The sequence below is a fragment of the Piliocolobus tephrosceles genome, chromosome 12 (assembly GCF_002776525.5).
Source record: "Piliocolobus tephrosceles isolate RC106 chromosome 12, ASM277652v3, whole genome shotgun sequence".
In the NCBI taxonomy this organism is placed as follows: domain Eukaryota; kingdom Metazoa; phylum Chordata; class Mammalia; order Primates; family Cercopithecidae; genus Piliocolobus; species Piliocolobus tephrosceles.
The window spans coordinates 29,123,108-29,147,076 of record NC_045445.1 but is presented as its reverse complement, the minus strand read 5'-3'; the positions used below and the strand labels follow the sequence as shown (position 1 = coordinate 29,147,076).

The following is a 23,969-nucleotide window of genomic DNA, read 5'->3' as shown; positions in this document are numbered from 1 at the left end:
ACACATGGTGGAAAGGCATGCCTATGTGTATCAACCTTTCACCTCTGCTGACCTCCTCAATTAGAAAAATAATACTCCATCTTACACTGAAAAGCCTCAAGCTTTAATTGACTTACTCCAAACTATTATACAGACTCATAATCCTACCTGGGCTGATTGCCGCCAGCTGCTCATGTACCTCTTTAATACAGATGAAAGACGAAAAGTGCTTCAGATGGCAACTAAGTGGCTAGAGGAGCATGTTCCAGCTGATTACCAAAACCACCAAGAATAGATAAGAATTCAACTGCCAGGAACAGACCCCCAGTGGGACCCGAACAAGAGACCAGACATGGAGAGGCTAAGATGGTACCGTGAAACATTAATAGAAGGTCTAAAGAAAAGGGCTCAAAAGGCTATAAATGTAAAGTCTCTGAGGTCATCCAAGGAAAAGAGGAGAGTCCAGCACAATTCTATGAAAGACTGTGTGAGGCTTACCGTATGTACACTCCTTTTGATCCAGATAGCCCTGAAAATCGGCGCATGATTAACATGGCCTTAGTTAGTCAAAGTGCAGAAGATATCAGGAGAAAATTGCAGAAACAGGCTAGGTTTGTGAGTATGAATACCTCACAGTTACTGGAAATAGCCAATCAAGTGTTTGTGAATAGAGATGCAACAAGCCTCAGAGAAAACCTTAAGGAAGGTGAGCACCAGACTAGGTGAAACGCCGACTTACTGGCCATGGTCATTAAAGGAATTCCCCAAAAGGAGAGGGAAATGGAGGTTCATGGGAAGAATACCCAGTTTAATCGCCCACGCTTGCAACGTAACCATTGCGCCTATTGTAAGGAAATAGGACATTGGAAAGGTAAGTGTCCCCAGCTGAAGGAAAAGCAAGGTAGTTCGGAACAAAAGACCTCAGATAAAGACGAGGGAGCTTTGTTCAATCTGGCTGAAGGGCTACTGGGCTGAAGGGGACAATTAGGGGCAAGTTTTTGGTCAATACTAGTGCTGAACATTCAGTAGTGACCACCCCGGTTGCCCCCTTATCCAAGAAAATCATTGATATCATCGGAGCAATGGGAGTTTCCACTAAGCAGGCTTTCTGTCTACCACAGACCTGCTTGGTGGCGGGACATGAGATAGTTCACCAGTTCTTGTACATGCCTGGCTGTCCCTTGCCCTTGCTGGGAAGAGACTTGCTTAGCAAGCTGAGAGCCACCATCTCCTTTACAAAACAGGGCTCTTTACAGCTAAAGTTACCAGGAACAGGAGTTATCATGGCCTTTATGGTCCTCCGGGAAGAAGAATAGAGACTTTTTCTAATTAAGCCAGGCCAAGAGATAAAACCAGCTCTAGCTAAGCAATGACTCAGAGTATGGGCAGAGGATAATCCTCCGGGACTGGCGGTCAACCAAGCCCCTATACTCATAGAAGTTAAGCCTGAGGCCCAACCAGTTAGACAAGAGCAGTATCTGGTTCCCAGAGAAACTCTTGCAGGAATCCAGGTTCATCTCAGGCACTTGAAAGCCTATAGAATTATAGTTCTTTGCCAGTCTTCATGGAACACCTCCTCCTGCCTGTCCCTAAGCCAGGGACCAAGGACTACTGACCAGTACAGGACTTGCGCTTGGTCAACCAAGCTACAGTGACTCTGCACCCAACAGTTCCTAACTCTTACACATTGTTAAGGCTGCTACCAGCTGAGGACAACTAGTTTACCTGTCTGTACTTAAAATATGCCTTCTTTAGCATCAGAATAGCTCCTGAGAGCCAGAAGCTGTTTGCCTTTCAGTACGAAGATCTGGAGTCAGGTGTCACTACTCAGTACACTTGGACCTGGCTTCCTCAAAGGTTCAAGAACTCCCCTACTATCTTGGGGAGACCCTGGCTCGAGACCTGCAAAAGTTTCCTGCTAAAGACCTAGGCTGCTTCTTGCTCCTGTACGTGGACGACCTTCTGCTAGGACACTCCACGGCAGTCGGGTGCGCAAAAAGGACTGATGCCCTGCTTCAGCACCTGAAGGACTGTAGGTATAAGGTGTCCAAGAAGAAAGCTCAGATCTGCAGACAGCAGGTACACTACCCAGGATTCACTATTTGGAAAGAGGAGTGCAGTCTAAGGTCAGAAAGAAAGCAGGTCATCTGCAGCCTACCTGAACCTAAAACCAGAAGGCAAGTAAAAGAATTCCTAGGAGCTGTGAGGTTTTGCAGATTATTTATTCCAAACTTTGCAGTACTAGCCAAACCTTTTTACGGGGTTACAAAAGGGGGTGACCAGGAGCCTTTTGAATGGGGGCCTCTACAACAGCAAACCTTTTGTAAGTTAAAAGAAAAACTTATGTTTTTCTAGGCCCCAGCCCTAGGACTACCAAATTTGACAAAGCCCTTTACACTCTATGTGTCAGAAAAAGAAAAAATGGCAGTTGGAGTTTTTACCCAGACTGTAAGGCCCTGGCCAAGGCCAGTGGCCTATCTCTCAAAACAACTAGATGAGGTTTACAAACACTGACCACCATGTCTAAGGGCCCTGGCAGCAGCAGCCCTGTTAGCATAAGAAGCAAAACCTGAATATAAAGGCCCCCCATGCTGCAGTAATTTTGATGAATACCAAAGGACATCATTGGCTAACAAATGATAGATTAACCAAGTACCAAAGTTTGCTATGTGAAAATCTCCGCATAGCTATTGAAGTCTGTAACACCCTAAATCCTGCCACCCTGCTCCCAGTATCAGAAAGCCCGGTTGAGCATAACTGTGTAGAGGTATTGGACTCAGTTTATTCTAGCAGACCTGACCTTCAGGACCAGCCATGGGCATCAGTAGACTGGGAGTTATACGTGGATGGGAGCAGCATCATCAACCCACAAGGAGAAAGATGTGCAGGATATGCTGTGGTAACTTTGGATGCTGTCATTGAAGCCAAACCGTGGCCACAGGGCACTTCAGCCCAGAAGGCTGAGCTCATTGCTTTAACTCAGGCTCTAGAACTCAGGGAAGGTAATACTGTAAACATCTGCCCTGACTCTTGATATTCCTTTCTAACCCTCCAAGTTCATGGAGCATTATATAAGGAAAAGGGTCTGTTAAACTCTGGGGGAAAGGACATAAAATATCAACAAGAAATTCTATAATTATCAGAGGCAGTGTGGAAACCTCAGAGGGTGGCAGTCATGCACTGCAGGGGACACCAGCGAGCCTCCACCTCAGGGGCCTTAGGAAACTCTCGATCTGATTGAGAAGCTCGAAAAGCAACCTCTACCCCTTACCCGGCATCGGTAGTAGCCCCCTTACTCCCTCAAACACCTGACCGGGTACCTACCTATTCTAGGGAAGAAAAAGACTTCTTCCACGCAGAAGGGGGGGCAAGTAATAAAAGGAGGATGGATCAGACTGCCAGATAAGAGGGTAGCTGTGCTGCAGTTGCTAGGAGACACAATCGTATTGACAGTGCACGAAACCACTCATCTAGGTCAAGAGTCACTTGAAAAATTGTTAGGCTGGTACTTCTACGTCTCACACTTGCCAGCCCTTGCCAAAGCAGTAGCACAATGGTGCGTTACTTGCTGACAGCATAATGCGAGGCAAGGCCCCACTGTTCTACCTGGCTTACAAGCTTATGGAGTGGCTCCTTTTGGGGTTCTTCAAGTGGATTTCACAGAAGTGCCGAAATGTGGAGGTAACAAGTATTCGCTAGTTCTTGTGTGTACTTACTCTGGGTGATTGGAGGCTTATCCAACACAAACTGAAAAGGCCTACGAGGTAACTCGTGTGCTTCTCCAAGATCTTATTCCTAGGTTTGGACTGCCCTTAAGAATCAGCTCAGATAAAGGGCTGGCGTTTGTGGCTGACTTGGTACAGAAGACAGCAAAGGCATTAGGAATCACTTGGAGGTTACATTCCACCTACCGACCTCAGAGTTCTGGAAAGGTGGAATGAATAAATTGGACTGACAAAAATAGTTTGATGAAAGTATGTCAGGAAACAGGATTAAAGTGGATACAGGCCCTTCCTAAAGTATTGTTTAAAATTAGATGCACTCCTTCTAAGAAAACAGGATACTTCCCTTATGAAATACTGTATCATAGGCCTCCTCCTATACTACAGGAACTTCCAGGCACTCCCCAAGAGTTAGGTGAAATTGAATTACAGCGACAGCTACAGGCTTTAGGAAAAATAACGCAAACAGTCTCAACTTGGGTAAAGGAGAGGTGTCCCATCAGCTTTTTCTCCCCAGTTCACCCTTTCTCTCCAGGTGATCGCATGTGGATCAAAGACTGTAATGTAGCCCCCTTGTGGCCATGGTGGAAAGGACCTCAGACCGTCATCCTGACCACCCCCACGGCTGTAAAGGTAGAAGGAATCCCAGCCTGGATCCACCACAGCCGTGTGAAACCTGCAGCTGATGAAACCTAGGAAGCAAAACCAAGCCCAGACAACCCCTGCAAAGTGACTCTGAGGAGGACGACAAGCCCTGCTCCAGTCACACCCGGAAGCTGACTGGTCTACATATGAACAAAGCATGAGGAGAATCATCATAGGACTCATTTTCCTTATAATTTGGACTTGTATTATAGTAAAAACTTCCCCTGATTTTCCCCACATGGAAGACTGCTCTCAGTGTATACATCAGGTTACCCAGGTAACGCAACAAGTTAAAACAATCTTTCTGTTCTATAGTTACTATGAATGCCTAGGAACTTTAAAAGAAACACGTCTATATAATGACACTCAGTACAAGGTATGTAGCCCAGGAAACAACTGACCAGATGCGTGTTATGACCCCTCTGAACCTCCCATGTCCACAGTTTTTGAAATAAGATTAAGGACTGAAGACTGGTGAGGACTCATAAATGATACAAGTAAAGTGTTAGCCAGAACAGAAGAAAAAGGGGTGCCCAAACGCCTAATCTTAAAATTTGATGCCTGTGCCATCATTAATAGCAATAAGTAAGGAAAAGGATGTGGCTCTTTTAGTTAGGAAAAAGGCTATATGACTGAAAATGAGTACATTTGTCATGAATTAGGACTGTGTGGAAATGAATGTGGATACTGGTCTTGTGTCATTTAAGCCAAAAAGAAAAAAATGGCCCTTCCTGCACTAAAGGACAATGTAACCCCTTAGAGCTAGTAATAACCAATCCCCTTGATCCTTGCTAGAAAAACGGGGAGCATGTGACCTTAAGAATTGATGGGGCCAGACTGGATCCTTGAATAAATATCTTAGTTTGAGGAGAAGTTTACAAATGTTATCCTGAGCCAGTGTTTCAAACTTTCTATGATGAACTAAATGTACCAGTACCAGAAATTCCAGGGAAAACAAGAAATTTGTTTTTGCAATTAGCCGAGCATGTAGCCCAGTCTCTCAATGTCACTTCATGTTATGTATGTGGAGGAACTGTAATAGGAGATCAATGGCCATTAGAAGCCCAAGAATCAGTACCTACAGACCCAGTTCCTGATGAATTCCCAGCTCAAAAGAATCACCCTGAAAATTTCTAGGTCCTAAAAGCCTCAATTATTGGACAATATTGCATAACTAGGGAAGGAAAAGAATTCACTCACCCGGTAGGACAAATTAGTTGTCTAGGACAGAAACTGTATAATGGTACCACAAAAACAGTCACTTGGTGGAGTTCAAATCAAACAGAGAGGGATCCATTTAGCAAATTCCCAAAGTGGCAAACCATGTGGACCCACCCAGAGTCCCGTCGGTACTGGACAGCCCCCACTGGATTATATTAGGTATGTAGGCATAGAGCTTATGCCAAATTTTCTGACCAGTGGGCATGTAGTTGTGTTATTAGCACTATTAAATCATCTTTCTTCCTACTGCCCATAAAAACAGGTGAACTCCCCTGTCTATGCTTCCTGCAAAAAGAGAAGCATCGCTATAGGAAATTGAAAAGATGATGAATGGCCCCCTGAGAGAATCATACAATATTATAGGCCTGCTACTTAAGCACAAGATGGCTCGTGAGGATACCAGCCCCCCATTCACATGATCAACTGAATCATACGGTTACAAGCTGTCTTAGAAATAATCATTAATAAAACCAGCAGAGCCTTGACTATTCTGGCTGGGCAAGAAACTCAGATGAGAAATGCTATCTATCAAAATAGATTAGCTCTCGACTACTTGCAAGCAGCCGAAAGAGAAGTCTGTAAGAAATTTAACCTTACTAATTGCTATCTACGCATAGATGATCAAGGGTGAGTAGTTGAAGACATAGAGATATGACAAAACTTGCACATGTGCCCATGCAAGTGTGGCATGGATTTGATCCTGAGACCATATTTAGAAAATAGTTCCCAGTGCTAGGAGGATTTAAACCTCTTATAATAGGAGTTATAATAATAATAGGAACCTGCCTACTGCTCCCTTGTTTGCTACCTGTACTTCTTCAAATGATAAAAAGCTTCATCGCTACCTTAGTTCACAATAATGTACAAGTGTACTGTATGAATCACTATTGATCTGTCTTGCAAGAAGACATAGGTAGTGAAAATGAAAGTGAGAACTCCCACTAACAAAATGAGTGAGAGTCTCAAAAGGGGGGAATAAGGGAGGAGACCACCCCTCATATCGTCTTATGTCCAATTTCTACCTCCAAAGAAAGAAGAAGTAAAAACTAAAAGACAGAAATGAAATCCACAGGCAGACAGCCCGGTGCCACACCCTGGGCCTGGTAGTTAAAGATTGACCCCTGACGTAAAGGGTTATGTTATCTATAGATTACAGACATTGTATAGAAATGCACTGTGAAAATCCCTATCCTGTTTTGTTCCAATCTAATTACCAGTGCATGCAAATCCCAGTCACGTACCCCCTGCTTGCTCAATCAATCACGATCCCCTCACATACATCCCCTTAGAGCTGTGAGCCCTTAAAAGGGACAGGAATTGCTTACTTGGGGGCTTGGCTCTTGAGACAGGAGTCTTACCGATGCCCCCGGCCAAATGAACCTCTTCCTTCTTTAACTTGGTGTCTGAGGAGTTTTGTCTGTGGCTCGTCCTGCTATAACAGGATATTCATAGTTAAGAAAACAAGTTAACAATGTTTATAAAATAGACCCAAAACTTAACAGACCCAGGACATAGGAAATGTCCTGATGTTGTGATATCTTAAGAACAAAAGCATCCTTACTTTAAGAATAAGTTTCACTTTAATGATAATAAAATGTATTCATGCAGAAGACAGTAGTTACACAAAGATTAACAATCCTTTGACACATCCCCTGTAGTAAAGCACATCTCTCCCATGATTTTTTGCTTTGTTTCCTTATAAATAAGCATTGTACCTAAGATGGGCGTGTCCCTCCTCCTGCTTTTGGAAATGCCCTGCTCTCTCTATGGAGTAGCTATTCTTCCATTCCTTTACTTTCTTAATAAACTTGCTTTCACTTTACTCTGTGGAATTACCCCAAATTCTTTGTTGTGAAAGATCCAAGAGTCATCTCTTGAAATCTGTATCAGGACCCTTTTCCAGCAACAGTTCAGTCCAGAAAGGTGGGACAACCAAGAGCAATGGGGGACTTCCAGGTCACGAGTAGGTTCAAAGATTTTCTGATTGGCAATTTGTTGAAAGAGTTGAGTTATTGTCTAAAGATCCAGAATCAATAGAAGGGGGTGTCTGGGTTAAGACAACGGATTGTGGAGACCAAGGTTCCTGTTACGTAGAGGAAGCCTCCAGGTAGCAAGCTTCAGAGAAAATAGATTGCAAATGCTTCTTATCAGAGTTGATTCTCTCATGGACAAGGAAAACGTCCTGGAAAAGGAAGATGATTCTTTTCAGAACGTATATTTTCCCCTCAAGAGACAGCTTTGCAGGACTATTTCAAGATATGACAAAGAAACATATTTAGGGTAAAACATTTTGACTTATTTCAGGGTCTGGTATCTTTCATGTGATGCTATACTAGAGTCAGACTGGAATTTGGTGTCTTATTCCTACAAAGAGTCTGCTTTGTCAGTCTTAAGATCTGTTTTAATGTTAACACTGGTCAGCTGTGCCTGAATTCCAAAAGGGAGGAGGGAATAATGAGGCATGTCCAACCCTGGCTTCCCATCATGGCCTGACCTAGTTTTTCAGGTTAACTTTGGAATTCCCTTGGCCAAGAGGAGAGGTCAATTCAGATGGTTGAGGGGCTTAGAATTTTAGTTTTGGTTTACAGCAACCAAGTTAAAAGTAAGTATGTGCTCCAGTGAGAAATAGGCCACAAAAATATCAGAAGTCTATCTCAATGTGTACAATTGAGGCAGAAGAATAGGGTCTGGAGACAGGGAACTTAGGGCCAATTTGTGCTAACTTCCTAAAAGAAAAACACCAAGGTCTGGGGGCAGGAAATCTAAGGCCAATTAACACAAACTTCTTAAAGCTAAACCAAAAACAGAAAAAACCCATTTCCCCATGCCTAGTAACAAAGGATCAAAGGCTACTCTTCCTAAAATACTTTCCCTTCCACCACATCTCAGATGGAAAGAGAGAGTGCCTTAGATTGGCCGCAGGCCAAGCCTTGACTATCCCTTTATCTGCACAGGGCACCAATTCACTTAGGCCTTTAGCCACAGACCAAATCCTTCATTCAGATAAGGGGTAACCGATAAGAACCTCAAAGGGGGTGCTTAAAGCCTGGAAAAGATTGTAACTGGGCTCTTGAGCCACTTGCTCGGGCCCACTGCCACCTTGCAGAGTGCTTTCTCACTTTCATAAATTCCTCTTTCACTGCTTCATTCCCACGTTTCATGCCTCTACTACTTTGTGCATTTTGTTCAATTATTTGTTCAAAATACGAAGGACATGGACAACTTGTAGTCAAGACCCTCCACTGGCAACACAATAAATAAACTGTGAGTATTTAGGATATTTCTATTCTTTCACAAAGGTTTTTTTTTTTTTTTAAATTATAATGAATTGTCCTGCAATAGGTGGTTAATCAATATTCAGTAACTGAACAATGTTGGGGCCAAGGGAAAACTTTTTCACCCTCTGAAAGTTCTCTGAAAATATCTGACAAAAGGCAGATTACTAGGAGAAAAGACATACAAATGTATTTAACATGTACATGGGAGCCTTCAAAATGAAGACCCACGCCCAATGGGGTGCAGAAATTTACATACCATCTTGAGGTTACCGAAAGAAGAGGGGCTTGGATTCTGGCAAAGCAGGTTATGGGAGTGGGAGAAAAATTCTGTTGGTGGAGGCAATAAATGATTACTAGGGAGAATGAATGAATTGAGGAACAGAGATTAACTTGTAAGTAGTTCTTTTTGGAATTTAAATTATTCTGAGAGACAGACATTACCTTGTGAAGGGATATTTTCAGGTGTGGTTACATTCTTGGTGTTTTTTTTTTCTGCATTGATAATGAGATAACAGGGAAGTAAACAAAAGACAATTGTTCACCTTAGAAGTTTCAGTCTTTAGTCAGATAAAGGAACTTCAGAGAACAACTTCATTCTAGTCTAGTCTAAGGCATGGGGTTAAGAGGTCAGGGTGATCAGAAAGACCTTGAGGATTCTTTTTCAGTTCAGCATGTACAAACTGCCATATTTTGGGGTATTGATTTCTGAGCCCCAACACCTTACCAACTATGTAAGAATAAAAATCTGTCTTGTATATTGTCCAGCCATTGCCAATTACTTTGTAAGTCCACAACAGGGAATATTTTGTAGCTTTGTTAGGCATAAATTTGAATTATATTTGTCCTTCATTGTATGTATGAGGGAGTAAGTAACTTAGTGAGTGAGCCTGGTTATACCTACACACAGATATTACAGTGAGATGTTATTTTCAATTTGCACCTTGCTCTTCATAAGTCTTTTTGTTGTTTTGAATTTGGAGATTGTCAAGAATGTCACTGGTCTGCTCTATAGTAGCATACTTGTAACATGAAAACCTGCTGACTCAGTATGTACTTTTTGATCTTAAATATTTAAGTGCATTAGAGTGAGTCATGATAATACTAGAGATGATGTGGGTTGAGTGGATATTGATACTGTTTTGGGATTTTTGGGGGCATTGATCGATCTGCCAAAAGTTTTAATAAGTCCTCAATGTCAACAAAAAGAGTCAACTGTAAAATATTTGAAGAGATTTATTCTGAGCCAAATATGAGTGACCATGGCCCATGACATAGCCCTCAGATGGTCCTGAGAACATGTTCCCAAGGTGGTCAGGGTGCAGCTTGGTTTTATACATTTTAGGGAGGCATGAGACATCAATCAAATATATTTAAGAAATACATTAGTTTGGTCCAGAAAGGTGGGACAATTCGAAACTGGAGTTGGTGTGTGTTGGGGGGAAGTGTGGAGTGGGGGAGCTATTTACTAAGCTATAGGTAAATTTAAACTTTCTCTGGTTCACAACTCGTTGAGTTTATCTATAGACCTGGGATCATAGAAAGGAAATATTCAAGTTAAGAGAAAAGATTGTGGAAACCAAGGTTCTTTTGAAGTCTTATAGTGGTTACCCTTAGAGATAATAGATGACAAATGCTTTCTATTCAGTTATTTAAAAGGTGCTAGACTTTTAATCTCTTTGGGATTGGGAGTGTCTACAAGAAAAAAAATGTAGCTATGTTAATAGAGATTCTTTACAGATGCAAATTTTCCTTCACAAAGGACAGCCTTGCAGGGCCATTACAAGATATAGCAAAGAGACATGTTTTGGGGTAAAATATTTTTATTTTCTTCCTTGTTTCATAATGTTATGCCAGAGTCAGGTTGGAAAGTAAGTCATGATATATAGGGTTAAATAAAACCCATCTGATGAGAATGTATTATTTGTAGGGCATGACTCCCCAGACTTCTTAGATAGGAATTTGTACAAGATAAGAATATCATAGTTTAGTCCTCATCAGAAAGCCTTCACTTAACCTTTCAAGCTCTTTCTCATGCAAGCAGAACATAATAGATACAAATGAGCAATCACTTGAAACATTCTGGTTATGTTAACTTTTCAGTAGTCTTAACTTGAATAATATATGAATTAATCTCAGCAGGAAAACTTAAATGTGATTTTAGATACTCAGTGTGGACCAGTTGAAAAAAAAAAAAAAAAAAGGAGGAATTCAAAACCCATTGAAATTCTAATAACACATTATTCCCTGTTTGATTTTCTTTACCTAAAATGACTTACAAGGCATTTGTTTATTACAAAAATTATTGTACTTGTTTTAGAAATTTTGGAAATACAAAAATCTATAAAGAGAAAACTACAAGTTAGCCATGATCTCACTTTATTTTCCTATGTTCTTATTCTTTTACAGAATTGACATTGAACTCCATATGAAATGTTGTGTCTTGTTTTTCTATATGTTAATTTTTTAAAAAATGATAGAGATCAAATAAATTGCTAGCATTTAGAGAATTTTGTTATTAAACTACATGGGATATTGCAATGTAAGGGAGGAAACTCATAAAGCAAGAGCATGGATGAGGAAATAAGATGTCAGAGCTTTGGATTTAGAACTTATTTTAGGAGTTTAGAAAACATGCAATTGTTTTATATTTCAATGTCAGAGGAGCTACAGGATTAGAAGAGAACCTGAGTTTATCTAGACCAAAGTGTCTACATTTTTCTTATAAATAAAGACCCTTATTTTTAAATTCTATTTCATTGTATTTGATTCTATTCTATTTGTAGAGCAAATCATTAGAATTTGCCTCTGGCTTCATAGATGGCTTATAATAACTTCTCAGTTGCCTAGAAATCTACATTCCTCAGCCCTGGGCCCAACACAAACACATTCCTCCATATATCTCAACTTCCTGGGCCCAACACAAACACATTCCTCCATATATCTCAACTTCCTGGGCCTAACACAAACACATTCCTCAGCTCAGAGACAACCATATATCTCAACTTTGGAAAAACACCACCTGGAGAGTCCCCCGATAAGGTCACAACCGTTTGTGGTTTTACTGAAAGCACGGGAACCAATAGAAAACTGCTAAATGTATAACTTAAAATGTTAACCAATTGTAATGCTGAAACCAAAAGAATTCCCTTGTTTCTCTGTAACCTTACATATCCTGTTTACATCAGGCTATAAAAAGCGAGCACACGCCTCGTTCGGGGCCCTCTTGTATGCTGTGGAACGGAGGGACCAAGTTCGAACTTGCAGTAAAGATCCTTGCCGCTTAGCTTTGACTCTGGACTCTGGTGGTCTTCTTTGGGGAACAAACGGTCTGGGCATAACACAGGTTTGGAACCAAATGTCTAGGAGTTTCTCCCTGTACTAGCAAGCAGAAGTGCCCTTTATGTAACCTACAAAAAAAGGCAAGTAAATAGACATTATTAATATTATTAAGGAAAAAATTCAGGCTAAATTATGAAGTGATCTATTTTCCAGCATCATTAGGTTGGTCTTTCTGATTAGGTACGGATCTCACTGAACAACAAATATGGAACAAAAGCTCTATGAATAGGGAGCAGTTTGTTCAGTTGTCTATTTGCACATTTAGAAGACAAAGTAACCACTAGAAATTTGTTAATTTTTATGCATTTACTATATGCTTATAACTCTTCTAGATGCTACATGAGAAGAAAAAAAAAAACAAAGATAACGTTGTTCATTTATTGACTTCTTAACTCTAAATCCCTAAATCAATTAAAGTAACATTACTCATTTTGCAAAAAGAGATAATAGTGCCCTGCATACATTTACTTTTTTTTTTTTTTTTTGAAAATGCCAAACTGCACCTGTCCTAAGGTAAAGTAAAATGCAAAGTGGATCTATCCTAGATATGGCCAATCAAGGGAAATCTTATTCAGGGGCAGAAGGTCAGAAGGACATTTCTTTGTAATCACCATATCCCCTAGTTGCTATATAAGGGACACTAAGAAATGGATGTCATTAAATCACAAATGCTTCCAGGGGAAGAGCCACAGTGATTCTCATATTTGTTTGTTTAGATTTTATTTTTCAATGTTGGTTTCATAAAGGGAATGAAGACTTTGATTTCCAGAGCTGGAGATACTCATCTGCTTTGGAAGTATACTGTTACCATTGAAGTTATAGCTAATGCTTCCTGAAACTTCCTGGAAATAGCTGCAGGGACTGATCACATTTTCCAAAATTTAATTTTGCTTTTACTTTTGGCTGGTAGGTTTCAAACTGACAGAGGAAGCCCAGCCACGAGACTAATTTTTAAAAAGAAATCCTAGTTTTCCAATACATCATCTGTAAGAATATATTATTTTTTAAATTAAAATGTTAAGTGAAGAGTTTTTCTTATTCAAAGCAGTTAATTATTCCAAGGTAAAATGCATCAATTACAATATTGTGGTAGAGAAAATAACAAAACAATCCTGAATTTATAAATTGAGGTAGGGATTAATAGATTGGATGATTATTTCTAACACCTATTATTGAGTTTTTGTATTCATTGCAGGGACCCATTGCTCATTAGAGTCTGTGAGAATGTATACTAAATAGACAAAGAGATGGTTCCTGCCATCTATAACAGATTTTTTCTCACTTGATCTCATTCTTACAAATGCACATTTTCCTATATCTAAATAAAACGCTGATTTCTATTTAAATCAGTGTTTGTACATTATCCACCTGCTATCTTGCTCTTTCAAGCCTGTCTCACAGGCTCCTTAGGAACATTTTGGGAAGTGGTATTTAAACTCCCCTTTCGTGCTCTCTTTTTACTTTACTACTTTTAATTTGCACAACTCACAACTTTAGTCTTGGAAGAAGAAGATAATGTAGCCTTTGAATCTGACTCATTTGACCATCATTTCATCCCATAATCCATATTTACTCTGACGTAGCTTGTACTTCTTCCAAATGAAATGCATCTCTTGCCCTCTCCTGTTTTCCATGCCTGGCAGAGGACAGGCTTTCCTGAAGGGACAGCTGGTTGGCATTCATCAGTGTTTATTGGCCACCTAATGAAAGGTTCTATTTAGTTATCTATTTACCAGGTTGATGAGGGAGGGATCCTTGTCCTAGGTTTATGAGTATGCACAAATACACTGCACCCAACACTGAAACAATGAGATTGACAGCAGTTATTAGTCACATATACTCAAAGCCTAGGGAAGGAGGACACTGCACACCACAGGGCCACACAGGCGTTGTGCTCAAGAATAGAGTGAACAACCATGGGTTGTGGAAATCAGGTTTTGTAGTATTAAGAGGGAGGATCCTCCCACAGGAGGATGTTCTTGGCTTATTTGAATAACTTTGCAGGCTGACAGGGAACCGAAAACACACTACTCAGGGATAAGAGGAACAGTGCCTAGTTTCCTTGATAAGGGGGAAGGAGTTGATTGGTTAAAGGACCTTATCTGAGAAAACAGAGTGGAAAGAGGAATATGTGGTTAAGCATATGAGGCCCTCCCAGTTTTGCCAGATGTCAAAGCAGCACATAATATTGAGCCATAATTTTAGGCCTTATACCACAATTGACCCCTTGATGACTTGACATCAATTTAAACCTTAGTAATGACTGGGACCCCTAGGGAGTAGGGCAAATGTCTTCTGAGGAAGTAAAGTAGGCCCTTGACAAAGAGGTAGAAGTGGTAGTAAAAACCTTGAATCTTATTGGTGTATTCTTTAGCAGACACTAAAGGCAATTGAGGAAGCTGTGGCATTGGTGTAGGGAGTGCATGTTCCCATGTATTTAGGCTAATCAATGCCTGTGGCAAGAGTGACACCCAGAAGTGGATACACATTTGCCACTTTGTAGCTTGAATAAGAGTTGTTTGAGAAGCTGATTATTCCTCAGTTAAGCCAGTTTCCTGGGGTCTATAGGGAAGGTAGACGTTCCATTGAATGCGTTTTTCCAGATCCTAGCATGTGTGTTATAAGAAGTAAAATGAGTGCCTTGGTAACTATTAGCAATGTCTGGAGCTCTGATGTATATATGGAGTTTTCTGGTAAGGCCTTGCAGTGTGGCCTTAGTATATGTAGAGATATCAATTATCTTGACTTATATTTTGGGAATCTGTGAGGCAAGAGCTTCTTTATTCCAAAGGGGAAAATTCTTAGGCAATGACCCAAGAGTTTACAAAAAATTACAGGTGGGCCCATTTGCTGAACAGAGCATCCAGTGCTAAGGTGACTGAAGTGTGGCCAATTGTGCTGATCACTGGGTTTGGTCCTTCATCAGAAATGTCCTGGTTAAGAGATGAAAAGGCGAAAACTCTCTATTAAGATCTGTCATCTATATGGTAGCAATATTGTCCGTAAAGTGTATGAACTTCCATTGTTGTTCACTCCGTTGATCCCAAGGGAGTCTCCAAGCTGTAAAGAAGCTTGGGAGAGAGATGACCTCTTTTAGCACCATGACATTTGGCAATGGACTTATCAGTCCCCCTGCGGCAGAGGTCACCTTCTCCTGCAAGTGGGACATACCATAGGGCCCAGGTTTTGTTCCATTCTGTAGCACGGAGGCCTTGGTAACCAAGTTAAGCTTTCATGATATTGCTTTTATAGCCCAAGGTATATGGGCTTAGTATGGGACAGCTTAGTATGAAGGTTCATAAGTTCAGGGTCTGTGAAAGTCTCTGTTTCTAAAAGAGATCAGCAGGGGTCCAGCAATTGCTTTTATTAGTAATGACTTTTCAGAGAAACAAAACCAATATATATAATCTCCTATTATGTATCTATAAGTAGATTGATTATAAGACATTGCCTGATGAAATTATAGGCTCTGAAAAGTCCCACAATATGCTGTCTTCAAACTGAAGGCCTAGGAAAGCCAGTGGTGTAGTTAGAAGGCCTGAGAGCCAGACAAACAATGGTGTAGATTCCAGTTAAGATCTGCAAACCAGAGAACCAGGAGTGCCAAGGGCAGCAGAAAATCAATGTTCAACTCATGCAATCAGAGATGGGGTGAGGTATTTTTTTTTTTTTTTTTTTTTCTGTTCAAGTCCGTGACAGTTTGGATGATGTCCACCCATATTGGAGAGAGCCATCTGCTTTACTCAGTCCACTAATTCTAATACTAATCTCTTCCAGAAACGTCCTTACACCTAGAAATAATGGGCTGGGCACCGTGGGTCACGCCTGTAGTCCCAGCACTTTGTGAGGCTGAGGGGGGTGGATCACCTGAGATCGGGAGTTCGAGACCAGCCTGACCAACATGGAGAAACCCCATCTCTATTAAAAATAAAACATTAGCCGGGTGTGGTGGCAAATGCCTGTAATCCCAGCTACTCGGGAGGCTGAGGCAGGAGAATTGCTTGAACCTGGGAGGTGGAGGTTGCAGTGAGCCAAGATCACACCATTGCACTCCAGCCTGGGCAACAAGACCGAAACTCTGTCTCAAAAAAAAAAAAAAAAAAATTAATTATCACACTGTTTTAGTGTAGTGTGTGGTCATGGAGGGCAATTTCTTGCATCAGAAGTCTATGGGCAACTTATGATTATCATGGTTGGTCCAGAGACTTTAGAAGACACGAGAAGAGGCTGTTAAAGCCTCTAAAGTGAGAGAATCACAGGGCCATTAATAGAAATGCCTGTTGTATGGGAATTTGGACAGATTCTAGAGTCTTTATTGGAGAGGGTGTCATTCACATTGGGCTGATATGCAGGTAACAGCATAAGTGAGATTAAATGCAATTTTAAAATGAGGGATATGTTGCCTGCAGAACCTCAAAGGCCTAAAAAATGTTGGTCTTGTTTTATCATTGAGGGTATTGAAATAGGTCAATAGTTGTTTCCTGACAGTGGTCAGGGATGGAGCAGCCCTTGGTTTAACAAATAGTGCTTAGTTATTTAACAAAGGCAGTGTGGCCCTTGCACTATGTACAGAACAATGGCCCATCTCTTTTTTGTGGACTTATTTGTAAGCCCTGAATAAGTGTATCAAATACATTTTTTCTTCAGAGGATGTTATGTATGTAATGTTATACCTGTGACACTGGAGGAAGGTGTATGTAGTTAAGATATTGCCTGTAAAGGTGACGGTAAAGTTACTGAGGTATCCCATGGACATTTAAGTATCATTTCCATTTGGACATGAAGGCAAATTATGACCAAAAGACTTTTGAAAGAAGTACTAATCAGAACATATTGGCCAAATATAATCACAAAATACATACCACTTGCTGACTGGATGGATTTAGTAATTTTGGTAATATTAAATATTACATATGGAGGCATTACTGGATGTGACCACAGTTTGAAGGTTTTGGTAATCCATTGTAAAGAACCACTCATTTTAAGTTTAAGAATAGGCAATTGGGAAGTTAAGGAGAGAAGCAGTTGGGATAATCATTCTTTCACTAAATACAATATGTCTTGTATAGTAGGTTTTGATCCTTGAAGGCCCTGTTATGATTTATATTGGGCCATATTAACTATTGTAATTGAAGATATGGTCCATGGAGTCCCATTTTTTTTAGCCAATTTGTACCAAAGCCTTAATTTAGTTTTAATTTATTACTCATTGTGTCAGAGTATCTGTGCCCACTATGAATTTGCCCTAAAATGAGGCTAATGGGTGCTATGATGATGGGGAATTTAGGCAAATCACTAGCTTCAAAGGTTAAGGAGAAGTGTATCTATTTGTCTTCTGTTTTATATTCCATAATTTCCCTAAGATTATGGGTGGGGTGGCATATTCAAATTTAATGAGATCTATGGGTATAACTAATCTGAACCCCAGTATTGATTAAGGCCATTAAGCCTTGGCAATTGATATACTTCAGCAGATATTACAGTTAATTCAGAACCTATGTTGCATAGGTGTAAAAGTCAATTAGCACTCCTATTTTCATTGTATAAATTTTTGTAGTAAATTTTGAACTTCTAATTGGGTCAATTTGTGGACTTTTATTTCAGTTCTATATTTTCTCCTCTGTATTCTGGTTTCTTTCTTTATTTCCTATTCCTTGCATCATCCCTTCACCCTCATCCCGCACCACATATACACATTGATTATACTTCAGGAAATGTCTCCTCTATTCTGCCTTTATTTATAAATTTCTTTCTCCAGAGAGCCTCAAATCAATGTTGTCAGGGTTAGGGGTCTTCCCCATGTCAATAGTTGCTTTATGGGGTTTAAGAAGCTCACGCTTGAGTCAGGTTTAAGTTAAACTCTTTATTCAAACCTGACTCAAGCTTGGGATATTTAAATCCCATAAAGCAACTATTGACATGGGGAAGGTTTGAGTTAAGCTCTTTACTTTACAATGGCACAGTGGGTATTTTCTCCTATAAACCCTGAGTATCAGGAACCTTGTTGTTATAGAGCCATAGGTGGTAGCAACAGAGGTATTTAAAGATCCTGGTGAATTGTCTGCTATTAAGAGTGTGGACTTCAGCATACTATTTTACTTCCTTTTCTGTCTGTAAAAATTTCCTCAGAATGTTTTGGATTTTTAGCCACATGAATTGACAGCTTTCAGTTTCTGTCTCCATCTAATCACACATAGTGCAGACTTTCTGGTTGGTTACAGGGAAAAGTTTGAGTGCAGTGGCTCATGTCATAGGCTGCCTCCTCCTTCTCCTTCAGGGAGTGTCTGTCAATCTTCCCAAGGTGAGGGTCCACATCCAGTAAAGTAATTTTATCTATGGCCTAGGAGGAAGTCATACAGCCTCATGATCACAATATTAACCCTTTGGCATGCTGGTAAGCAGCAGTACTAAGCAAAGTCCAGCCATATTGGCTAGGAGTTTTTCATTGGGAGAGTAATTAAGTTACCTTGCTTAGTGTTTTTGAAGGCGCTGGTGGCAAATACTTCCCCTTTACTTTTGTCATAACTGCCATGAATGTTCACTTTGATATCTTTGAGGGTCAGGAGAGCAGCAAGAGAAGCAGCAGCGCAGGAGATGGGTAAGGCTGCCTCTTTGCTTCAGCAACAAAAACTGTTGTTAGGCAACTGGGATGCCATAATTAATTGTACCCTGCGATGGTAGTCTTCTTGTTTTTCACAAACCTCACAAAGGGCCATTCTCAGGTCCATTGTAAGAATGCGCAATCACAAACAATGTCTATATAGTGATGGTCATGGGGCTAGACACAGTGCTCCAACAGCTCTAACCTGTCTATTGGTAAGCAGGACTCAAGCACTGACTGGTTGAGACATGGAGCTGTCAATGATTTTACATGCAAGGGCCTCAGAGACCATGTGCCAAACACAGGCTAAATCCCTTAACATGTCATGTTGGGATATAGTCGACTAATAGTAATTCTTATCTTGGGGACACAAGAGCATTGTAGGGTAGAAAGAGAGAGCAACATCCAACAAATACAATGAAGTGCTGCTTATGCAAAAGTGCAAGCCCACCAGCAGTTGGTAGTTTCATCCCAGGTGATCTTTACCATATCATGGAGCCAGTTAGTTAAAAAAACTTTGGTAAAGCTGATCAGGTATCTCTGGTCATAGTTGGGCCATTCTGTTGATGATGACAATTATTTCAGTTGTTTTCTATTAATCCCTTTGATGACAGAGGACTTCTTGCCTTATAGTTTAGAGAACTGCCAAACACATAACCACAGATGCAGGGCAGATGATATTAACAGCATTTTAATAATGACATATACACACTGCCCCAGGAAGAAGGGCATAGCATGCCATGCAGGATTACAGTGGGGGTTGCATTTAGGAGGAGTGAAAAAGTATGGGCTATGGGAAGCAGGTTTTATATAATAGTATCAAGATTGTGACATGATCCCTAGTACCTTCAGGAAAATGTGTAATTGAATAGTTATACAAGCTGTCAGTGAACTGAAACTGACTATTCAGAGATAAGTAGAAACTTTACCCAGTGCATTTGATAAGGAGGGTTGTTTAGCTTGGAGGCCTTAATTGTGGGAGAAGATTTGGGAAAGAAGTTGCAGTTGGGTCACTTGAAGCTGTCCAAGTTTCACCAGATGTCAAGGCAGCACATAATATCAGGCCTTAGTGTTAGGCCTTACACCACGTGGTGTAAGCAATGAAAGTTTGCAATGGAAAGAGAAAAGGTGAACTAAGGAACTGTGAAAGGAGACTATTGACCCGAGAATTAACTTAGTGGCCAGTTAAAGGCCTGTGCTCAACAATACTCTTGTGGGTATTAACTAAACTTCATTTGTCCTATCCAGGCAGGAATTTGGGTTGGTTGTGGAGTTAGATACAACTGTCCTCCTTTCACTGGACCAACTGTGGGCATTAAATTAAGTGGGCTCAGAAATACAGCATTCAGTCATGAAATTGAAATTGATAGCCCAGCACCTAATCTAACAGGGACACTGAATTAAACGAGTTGGTCTTTTAAGGAATTAAGTTTTGGTACCCATCCATTTGGGTACCCCCTTTTTTTGCAACTTGCTCTCCCTGGCGTAATGTCCATACTCTGTAACCCATATCTAAACTGAATAAGGGGTAAGTGGAGTTTATCATATCTACCAGCTTTAGATATGAGTTACTCTTTAGATGTGAGTTACTCTGTAATATTAAAGCTGGTAGATATGATGAACTCCACTTACTCCTTATTCGGTGTTACAGTCCCATCTCTTTTCTCCTCTGAGCAGTCTCTCTGGGCCTCCTGAAGTGACAATTAGCTAAATTTAGGAGCTAATTTGGGCTGATGTGCTAATAAGAAAAGGCAATAGGTCCTATCTCCCTTCCCAAAGAGCATATGTGCATATGTAAATGGTGCTAGGAAGAGCACTTTAACTCTGCTAATTAGATAATAAATGAGTTCTACTAAGTGGTTAAATATCCAGACTATGATCTTAAGCTATTGGATTAAGATCTGGATCTATAATTGCTCTTATGACCTTAGACATGCTACTTACTCCTTTGTGTGCTCTGGTTTGCACATATGCAATGAGAGTAATAATAGCTAACATTTATTAAGCACTTGGTATGTGCAGAGGCTATACATGTATAATCTCATTTAATCCTCACAACACTTCTATGAGATAGGTATCCTTATTTTCACATATGAGAAAACTGTTATTATTTTATATATTCTGAAGACCTCATAGTTAGAATAATTATACCTAGCATTTATTTATTTTTTATTTTACCCAGATCTTGGAGATTTATTTGTTTATTATTTATTTATTTATTTTTGTTTTAGATTCAAGGGTACATGTGAAGGTTTGTTACATAGATAAACTCATGTCATGGGGGTTTGGTGTACAGATTATTTCACCACCCAAGTTAAGCTCCCAACAGCTATTTTTTCTAATCCTCTCCATCCTTCCACTCTCTACCCTCAAGTAGACTTCAGTGTCTTTTGTTCCCTTCTTTGTGTTCATGAGTTCTCATCATTCAGCTCTCACTTATAAGTGAGAACCTGTGATACTTGTTTTTTCTGTTCCTGTGTTAGTTTGTTAAGGATAATAGCCTCTAACTCCATCCATGTTCCTTCAAAATCCACTAAGTAGCATTTATTAAACACTTACTATGTTCTAAGAATTATGCTAAGTGCTTTATACACATCTCATTTAATCTTCGTAACTGCTGAATACATTTTCTGAATTATATAGTGAGTGAATTATTCTAGTCTCAGTTTCTCCATTAGCAGATCAGGGATAATAATAGTACTCACCTTACAAAGTTGGGATAGAAATTTTACAACCTCGAAAAGCTGTTGTGAAGGTAACACGAGGTAATATGGGTAAAGTATAGCTTAAGCACATAGTATGTGCTGCATAAATAGTAGTTACTATTTTAATTCTATGCTTTACTTTCTCAGGGCATCTTAGTTTAAGTTGCTGTAACAGAATACCATATACTGGGCGGCTTATAAACAACGAACATTTATTTTTCACAGTTCTGGAGGCTGGGAAGACCAAGATAAACGCACCAGCAAATTTGGTGTCTGATGAGGGCCCACGTCCTCATCCATTGCTATTTTCTAACTGTAACCTTACATAAGAAAGAGCAAGGGAACTCTTTTGCACCATTTTAATAATGGCACTAATCCCACACAAGAGGGCTCCACCCTCAAGGCCTAATCACTTCCTAAAGGTGCCATCTCCTAACACCATCACCTTGGGGTTTAAGATTTCAACATATGAATTTTGAAGGGACACAAACATTCAGAATGTAGCATTGAGTGCGAACTGAATGTGACAATGATTACTTACTCACCTCCACTTCTTGCACAGGACATTTTATTTTTCCACTGCCTATCTCTGTACAGGCAAGCATTCCTCTGGCATGCTTATTAATCTGGAAGAGGTGCTACACCTCACAACATCCACATGAACCCTTCGCTTGTACAGTAGTTGCTGCATTTTCAGTAATGGATGCAATTTTTATGTAGTAGTAAACTTCATGTAAAATAACTGAAAGTAAATACATCTTTTGAGTATTCTAAGAATGAGTTATGGCCCTAGTACAATGTTGATGTAAACATTTATTGGACCTACTGTAAGATATTACTCATGGAGTCAAATATGCTTGCTGTGTGTCAGATACCACAGTAAGATGTTGGACATAATAAGATGTATTTCTCTTCTATTCCTTTCACCCATCCTTTGAACTAGGTATTCACTTTCTACTTTACAGAGCATAAAATGTAGACTTAGCTAGATTAAGTCACTTGCCTGATGTCATGAAGTTTGTAAGTGGCTAGTAATTATACCAGACTCAAAAGCTCAAGTGGCCACTTTTATTCCTGTCCTTCCAGTCTTTACCTGATTTCAATCTACTTTCCCATATATAGCACGTGCCAGTATAAATTCATAAATAAAATAAAACTTTTAACTTCTTTACAAAAGAAAGGTAGTAAAGGGTTTCATTCTCAAACATCGACAGAGAATACTATCAGAATTCATTTTCAGGACTATGAATTATGTATCACAAAATAACAGATTTTTGTTGTTATTCTATAATATTAAGATTTAATTTACTATGTCTTAAAGAGTGTTCTAAGTGACCCTTAGGCTTATGAAATAATCTCTGAAAAGATAGTTTTATGTTTAAGTATGTTTGGAAAATTCTTCATACTATATTCCTTACGGAAGTTTAATAGTATATATTAATGTTTTACAATATTTAAGAAATCTTTCAGCAAAAAAATGTGTTTTACTCTATGTGATTTGAAATATACTTAGACATGGAAACTTTTTTTCACATAATACCTTTAATATCCCAAAGAATCTGTGTTGTGAATAACATATTTTGGAAAGGATTTACTTAATATCATAGCATTTCCTTTTCATTTCTTTTGCTATATGTATTTTTTTACTTATTTTTTTAATTTTGAAAGTTTTTTTTAAAATCGGCAAATTAGTGTATTCCTACTCTGTTCCCCACTGCTACTCTGATTTGGTTTTCTATTCCCTCCCATGTCTGCTACACCTATGTCACAGAGAGAAAGACAGAAGTTCTTCATTCCAGGTTGGGCCATGACAAAACTTGCAACATTTCCCACAACTTGGTTTGCAGTTGGACAAGTGTTGATATTAACCCATCTGTGGTCATCCATATATTCAAAGTATTCAACAAGGACAGGATACTTCCCAATCTCCAGCTTTTCTAACACTGTCAGTTACTTTACCACATACTTGATGACCAGCTCTGAGATGTGGTTGCTGGAGATGACCACTTGGCTAAGGTGGAAGCAGTGGCATAGGGTAGGCAAGAGGCTACTGAAGGGGCGGTCCTTTAGTTGGAAGTGGTTCAGGTCCAGGTGCTTCAGCATTCCTGAGACCTCCACCAGCAGGCTGTCTAAAGGCACAGGGACAGGTTGTTGCCACTCGGATCCAACTTCTTTGCCCAGGTGGCATGAAGTCTCTGAGACCTCTGGGACAAGTAGGTAATTTTGATGTCTATAACTCCACATCTTAGGGTCTTCAATGGTCCCTGTATACCAAGAGAGACTTGCTGCAGGTACACATTAGAGTCTTTCTGGGATTAAGATATCCCAGACATTAGCCTAAGCTTAAGGCATCAGACACCAGGTGAGCATGAATGAAAGTATCTCTTTTACTATATTTTTAGCTAGTTTTTTAAATCAGCTGCCTTATAGATTAAAATTAATGTTAATATTTAACAACGTATTTCACATTAATACCAAC

The 23,969-nt window shown here is 39.8% G+C and overlaps 1 protein-coding gene across 1 annotated transcript in view; it reads right to left on the bottom strand.

Moving 5' to 3' along the window:
• Positions 1-23,734, bottom strand: part of LOC111531544 (filamin-binding LIM protein 1-like) — an 86,072-nt gene extending 62,338 nt beyond the window's left edge. The window contains 2 exon segments of the mRNA XM_026451816.1: positions 18,651-18,799; positions 23,457-23,734. Coding sequence (XP_026307601.1) covers positions 18,651-18,799; positions 23,457-23,734 — 427 coding nt within the window.
• Positions 23,735-23,969: the final 235 nt, after the last annotated feature.